Source organism: Alligator sinensis, unplaced genomic scaffold, assembly GCF_000455745.1.
Source record: "Alligator sinensis unplaced genomic scaffold, ASM45574v1 scaffold78_1, whole genome shotgun sequence".
Taxonomy (NCBI): Eukaryota; Metazoa; Chordata; order Crocodylia; family Alligatoridae; genus Alligator; species Alligator sinensis.
The window spans coordinates 1,923,916-1,931,443 of NW_005842171.1; the positions used below are offsets into that span (position 1 = coordinate 1,923,916).

General features: G+C 41.6%; 2 protein-coding genes across 11 annotated transcripts in view; one reads left to right on the plus strand and one right to left on the minus strand.

The window, feature by feature from the left end:
* Positions 1-5,671, plus strand: part of ASPN (asporin) — a 62,623-nt gene extending 56,952 nt beyond the window's left edge. For both annotated transcript variants that reach the window (XM_006025881.3, XM_006025880.3), the window contains exon 8: positions 5,038-5,671. In XM_006025881.3, coding sequence (XP_006025943.1) covers positions 5,038-5,235 — 198 coding nt within the window. In that variant the 3' untranslated portion in view covers positions 5,236-5,671. The remainder of the gene's footprint in view (positions 1-5,037) is intronic.
* The window catches only part of CENPP (centromere protein P), a 320,121-nt gene that overhangs the window by 182,089 nt on the left and 130,504 nt on the right, over positions 1-7,528 (minus strand). The gene's annotated exons all lie outside the window — the stretch shown is intronic.

Here is a 7,528-nt window from a genome sequence, read left to right on the forward strand (position 1 = left end):
GTGGGGTAATCAGGTGCTCTCCCTCCCTGCCTCCCCCTTGCAGGGAGCACTTTAGGACTGAGATGGAGGGCAGAAGGAGGTTGCAGTTAGATCACAGAACTGACCACACTTTAAACTTATCCCCGAAAGACAAACAAGTTGACATTTGAAACAACAACTTCTTTGTTGTGGATATGCAATTTTTCTGGTTGATCAGCCATTTTTCTTAGCACAGCAAAGAGTATGAATGGCCAATTGTTTGTTCTTATATTAAAACAGCTGATATGGTGGGACTAATGTAGTCTAAGTCCTAAAATGCTACAAAAAATAGCTCTATGAGGAGTGTGCAGAAATTCAGAGCCCACTACCTGGAGCACTACAAAGTCCTTGCATGCTTGTTCTTCAGCTGGGACAGATAGGGGACCAGAGAGACTGTTGGCAATTGTCAGGCAGCAGTGGTGCCTGTCACCACATCAGGAAGAGCTGCAGACTCTAATCCCAGGTGGGTTTCAGCTCTGCTTCCCATGGGAAAGTCCAGTGCAGGTCCCACACTCACCAACAGCTGGGTTTAGAGTAGTGGTCTGTCACTGAGTCCACAGTAGCCACTCTCCCTCATTCACCTGTTGGAATTGGGCAGGGAGAACGGAACACGATGGAATGGGGGTGGGAGCGAAAGACCCCCTCTAGTATTCCATGTTACTGTTCATATGGTATATGTGGTACCACTAGAACATGTAAAGGCAGAGTATACCATCTGAACACCTGCTTTTTGGGGCGCTACAGAAAGAACATCTGAACAATGCTTAATTTAAAAGTTAAGGGTAAGATAGTGAATACAAACACTTTAATGAAAGTTCTTAAAGTCATCTTATCTATTGTAGGGACAAATTAGAATTTTTAAATCTTGCTTAATAAAAAGCTGAAATCTGTTGCTGAATTCAAATCTATTGTTTAGAAATAGTTAAAAAACAAATAAGCCCCAATAAGGCACCTTTAACATATGTTGTACATGTTTTTCAAATATCTGAAAGGTTGCCATAAAGAAGAAGAACTAACTGCATTCCTCTTCCACAGAGGATGGGGCATGAAGCAATGACTTAAATTTAAGCAAAGTAGATTTAGATTAGATCTCAAGAAAAACTTCTTTATTATTGAAACAGTAAGGCAGTGGAACAGACTGTTCTGCAAAATCAAGGAACCTCCTTCACTAGAGGTTTTCAAGGGGAAGCTGGATAAACATTGACCAGAGAGGATTTAAGGATAGCATTCCTCCTAGGGGGTAGAACCAGATGATTCCTGAAATCCCTTCCAACTCAATGATACCGGCACCATACCTATAGGCTGGGGAACTCCCCTCTTGTCAGCACAGAGGTGGAAAAGGATCTTGGAGTCATTATTGACTCCAAGATGAACATGGCTAGGCAGTGTGGGGAGGCGGCTAGGAAGGCCAACTGTACCTTGTCGTGCATCCACAGATGCATTTCAAGCAGGACCAAGGAGGTGATCCTCCCCCTCTATGCGACACTGGTCAGGCCGCAGCTGGAGTACTGCGTCCAGTTCTGGGAGCCGCACTTTAAGAGGGATGTGGACAGCATCGAGAGGGTCCAAAGGAGGGCCACTCGCATGATCAAGGGACAGCAGGGCAGGTCCTATGAGGAAAGGTTACGGGACCTGAACCTGTTCAGCCTCCAGAAGAGAAGGCTGAGTGGGGATCTTGTGGACTGCTATAAACTAGTCAGGGGGGATCAACAGGCACTGGGGGAGTCCCTGTTCCCCCGAGTGCCGCCAGGAGTGACCAGGAATAACGGTCACAAGCTGGCGGAGGGAAGGTTCAAGTTGGACATCAGGAGGTGCTACTTCACGGTCAGGGAGGCCAAGGTCTGGAACCAGCTTCCAAGTGAGGTGGTGCAGGCCCCCACCCTGGGGGTTTTTAAGAGGAGGTTAGATGACCATCTTGCTGGGGACGTTTGACCCCAGTACTCTTTCCTGCCATGACAGGGGGTTGGACTAGATGATCTGCCTAGGTCCCTTCCGACCCTAGAAACTATGAAACTATACATTGATTCACAAATATTAACTCTTTTCCCATCCTATGAATGCTAACATCCAAACAGTAAGCTGGATAGCACAGTGATGACTTTTTTGAGAATGCTTTTTACTGAATGCAACAAACACTGTACAATATTTCATGGCCATTCTGACATGCCCAGGCCCTGCATGCAGCTGCTAGAGGCACTACTAGGACACACTTCCAGGGTGCTTTCATATCTTCAGGTTTACCCTTCTATTCCAACCATCTCCCTGTTCAACTACTGACAACAGATTGAGATGATCCAAAGGTCCCCTTCCCTGACCTACGTCTCAACTTTATGTCTCACCCAGGCCTTGGCAGCTCTTAGCAGAAGGGATTTTGCCAGCTAGAAGAACACTACCCTTGTCCAGTCATGCACTCAGAAAACAAAGTCCCCCTTCCTTGGATGAGGCCTGCCTTTCTGATCAAATACCCTGAAATTATACTTATCTTGACAATAAGTGAGTTGAAAAGACAACAAAAAGATTCATTAATAAATAAGAACAAACCTAAGAAATCAGTAACCATATGCTGAGATATAAACAGAGGTGCAAGAACAAACAGAAAAATGATAAGATCCTACTCAGCATCTTAAACCCAAGAATGCAGCTTCTATTCAGCTCAAACAGGTTAGAAACCTGCTTCTGTCTCTGACCCTTCTGTCAACTAGGATACTCAGCTTGCTGGCTGAGGGGCTACAGCCTTCCCTATACCAAAGAAAACCAGAGACCAAAACTTGCTCTCAAGACAAAGTTTAAATACAGTTTCTTATCTGGCCATTCACATACGTCACACATGGGCTTCTTGGGAAGCCCACACTATGCATATAACTTCCTGCTCCTGCTCCAAAAGATGCACTCACTTACCAGAGCAGAAGTCTTTTCTGATCTAAGCAGGACCAGGGGAATACTTGAATCCTCTCAGACATATCCCAAGAATGCCTCCTCTTACTTAATTTCCCCAGTCTGAGAAATACCCTTCTTTGGACGCTCTATTTGCAAGTAACATTGCAGTCAGGGTCTCTCCTTTTTAAAGGTGCCCTGATACATCAGTCTATAACGTATCAGCACTGATAAAAGGAAAATTGACATTATCAGCAATTGGCTTTTTTTGTTTGATGTGGCCGATAACGCCACTGATAAATATGGCATGCATACAGCCAGCCTGACAGCTTGGAAAACAGCGTCCAGCCGGTAGGTCTGTTGGGGAGCCGGGGCTGCGCTCAGGGCAGGTGGTGGCTGCACTGGGAGGGTGGGCTACGGGGTTAAGGGGCTACAGCCACCCCAGAATTTGCCTTAGCCCCCCTGTAACCTCCTTGCCAGCTCTGCCACCGCCCACCCTGAGTGCAGCCCCAGCTCAACCCAACTCCCTTCTTCACTGTGGGGGCAGCATATGGTTACTGCCTCGAACGGGTAGAATGATTGAGCCTGGAGGCCAGGTCTTTACAAAAACTATTTCTGACATAGAAATCTCAGACAGCATGGTTTTTTTCAATTTTATTATAGCCGCAAAAGTCCAAACTTAGATGCAGTTGCCTCGGATTAGTAAAAGTTATGGAACAGTTTATTTTCCCGCTGGCTGGGAAATTGCCTCCATGGTCAAACCCAGAGGGTGGTAATTGACGGAAGTCAATCATCATGGTGCCCTGTGACCAGTGGGGTCCCCCAAGGCTCTGTCCTTGGACCCATATTGTTCAACATCTTTATTAATGATGTGGACATTGGAGTGAGAAGCGGACTGGCCAAGTTCATCGATGACACCAAACTCTGGGGCAAAGCATCAACACCTGAAGACAGGAGGGTGATCCAGACTGACCTCAGGCTCAGCAAATGGGCGGACAAGAACCTGATGGTGTTTAACACTGAAAAATGCAAGGTTCTCCACCTTGGGACGAAAAACCTGCAGCATCCTTATATGCTCGGCAGTGCTACACTGGCTAGCACTATGGAAGAAAGAGACTTGGGGGTCATCATTGACCACAAGATGAACATGAGCCTTCAATGCGATGCTGCAGCTAGTAAAGCGAGCAAAATGCTGGCTTGCATCCATAGATTCTTCTCAAGCAAATCCCGGGACGTCATTCTCCCCTTGTACTCAGCCTTGGTGAGGCCACAGCTGGAGTACTGCGTCCAGTTTTGGGCTCCACAATTCAAAAAGGATGTGGAGAAGCTTGAGAGACTCCAGAGAAGAGCCACGCGCATGATCAGGTCAGGAAAACAGACCTTACGATGACAGGCTGAGCGATATGGGGCTCTTTAGCCTGCAAAAGCGCAGGCTCAGGGGTGATCTGATAGCCACCTATAAGTTTATCAGGGGTGACCACCAGTATCTGGGGGAACGTTTATTCACCAGAGCGCCCCAAGGGATGACGAGGTCGAATGGTTATAAACTACTGCAAGACCGTTTCAGGCTCGACATAAGGAAGAATTTCTTTACTGTCCAAGCCCCCAAGGTCTGAAATAGCCTGCCATCAGAGATGGTTCAAGCACCTACATTGAACACCTTCAAGAGAAATTTGGATGCTTATCTTGCTGGGATCCTATGACCCCAGCTGACTTCCTGCCCCTCGGGCAAGGGGCTGGACTCTATGATCTTCCGAGGTCCCTTCCAGCCCTAATGTCTATGAAATCTATGAAATTTTGCTTTTTGAGATTGGTAGACTCAAACAGTTGTATTGACAAACCTTTTCTAGGGTACACCTTGCCTAAGTCTTTATATTATCCACTATTAAAAATTACACATATTACTCATTAAAAGGAAAAAAAAATTAAGAATAGTCAAATCATTGTGATATCAGGATGAAAAATGAGGACTGATACAATATTGCCTAAGTGTGGGGAAAAAAATTCCTTCAGAGATTTAATATTTTATCTTCAGCACCCCTACTGTAGGAGTTTACATCAGATCGCTTACACAGTCTCAATTATACATTTTAACAATTTCTCCACCACTCTTTTCAGACATTTTTCTATTTCTTATTCTTACAGGTAGTCTTCCTTCACAATAACAATATCCCAAAAGTGGGAATAAATGACTTCTGTCCAACAGAAAGAAGCATGAAAAAGGCATTATACAGTGGAATCAGCTTATTCAACAACCCTATGAAATACTGGGAAGTTCAGCCTTCAACATTCCGTTGCATTTTAAGCGCAAATAGCGTGCAACTTGGAAATTTACGAAAGTAACACAAAAATTAGCATGTTCACAAACAATCTTAAAATAGGAATAGCCTATGTTTCTGGTTTTATAATACTTGAAATCTATTGAAAAATGGCAGTTTACCACAACTTAACCAGTTAACAAATATATCTACTAACTTAGAGGCTGTAAGGTAGGATTTCTATAAAGGGACACAGACAGATGCAACAAACATTGCTTTACACAGTCTTAAAAAAACCCTATTAAAAATCAAGTGGATGAATAGCAAACAGTGCTATGGCAATATCAATTGGCCGGAACTGCATAAAAATGATAAAACAGGAATAACACTAAAGTGATTAGCAGTGATACTTTCACCGGGAAGCAGTAGTATGTCTGTCTGCTAGTGAAAAACTACAAACTAAAAGCCCTTTGAAAAAGGGGAAAAATTGAAGTATTTTATATGCATGTCTGTCCACCCTTAATACGAATCCTTTGTTTTATTTGACAATGTTCAATTTATAATTTGAGTAAATTATATAAAAAGCTTGATATTTTCAAGGAAGAAAGGAAGAATTTATAAAAACTGTACTGGAAACTGCATGTTGATGTTTCCTATTAGATTATTTCCTTTCTTAACCAAAACAATGAAAATTAAGTAAAAATAATGTTATTATTAAGGATATGTTTCTGTACTGAGAATGTTTTATTTAAATATGTGTATATGGAATGTATGAAAATATAGCAAACAAAATATGAGATTTCAAGGCCAAGTCGTGTGCCAGTTCTGGTCATTTTTAAAATAAATAAGGCTAAGATGCAATTAAAAGGTATTCTATTTTGAGTTCCTCTGCCATTAAAACAGGCAGAACTGATATTAGGACCTTAAAACTTCTTAAGGCTTTTGTATTTATCCTTGCAACTTTTTACTGAAAAATGCTCAAAATCTCATTACCAACATAATTTGATGTACTCTGAACTATAAAGGTAACATTAAAGTTTTAACATTAGCTTCATAATTAATAGGAACTTACTAAACTATCTGTAAGCTAGCACAAACATAGTAACATGTATCTATATAAACTGCAATCATGTTCTTTATTTTACATACCATTTACCATTTTAATTGTACATAGATTAGACAGCCCACAAAACTAATAACTATCCTGAAGTTGTGGAATCTGAGCAACATGTAGTGGGAAGCTAATGGTTCTGACTGCATATATAGGTAAATATGTAAAATATTCATACTAAGAGTACTGTAAAATGAATATTTTATATATCTATTTAGTGTATATTTGTCACTGGCATTCAACATAAATTAAGTGAACTTAAAGAATACTCTGAAATGTATGACTTCTAATAAAAACATTGGATTGAAAGCAATTTTGCCATGTTTGGACCATATCTTGTGTGGGTAGGATACCACAAACCATTAATACCACAGAGGATACCAGAAAGCACTAATTTTAGTACATTTTTTTTAATTTTTGCAAAAAATTATAATCCCAGAACATAATTATAAATATGTAATGCACATAATTTCTGAATATCTCTTACATTTATAAATTACTTTTTTGGATTATTAATTGTACATTTTTCCAGTGCTGCTCATACTACAAATCATTTAATTTTAACAGTTGAAGGCAACACTGCATAAAGATTCAACAGCACTCTTCCTCTCCATTTTTTCTCCAAGGTAGTACTCCAAAATATTAGCATCCTTTAGAAAAGTGTTTTTCAAACTGAGGTACATGTACCTCCTGGGGTATGTGGCATTTTGCTAGGGGATTTGTGCCTAAATTTTAATAATGGCAGTGGAGCTTCTGGCTGGTCATTAACTAATGGTGTTGCCACATCTTGATGTCAATGTCAACACTCTTCCTATGGAAGGAGCATGCAGAGACACATATTTTATAGATAAAGTGGTAAGCAGCCAAAAAAGTTTGAAAGCCAATGTTTTAGATGAAGCCTTCAAAATGTTTTTCACACATCATCGTTATCTTTCTCACAGTCTGCTTCTGCTACAACGTTATTGTAGTCAATAGAGCTTGTGTACGTTAGTCAAGAAAAAAAACTGGCTAGTTTTAGGTGAGGTGTAATGAGTACAAACGTTTGGGACTGAGGGAGATCTCTGAGTAGAATATGCTGTGCTTGGCATGACAGAAGTGACAAATGTTCCTGGGAGTAGCGAGATTGGCAAGTGCTACTTCAGCACTCTGTCCAGGTTTACATTGCAGACTTCCTCCACTATAATCATTTCATCCACAGGTAGGAGGATAGTTTCACAGTAGCTAGGGTCAGGAGGGACCTGAACAGATCATCTAGCCTGACCCCCTG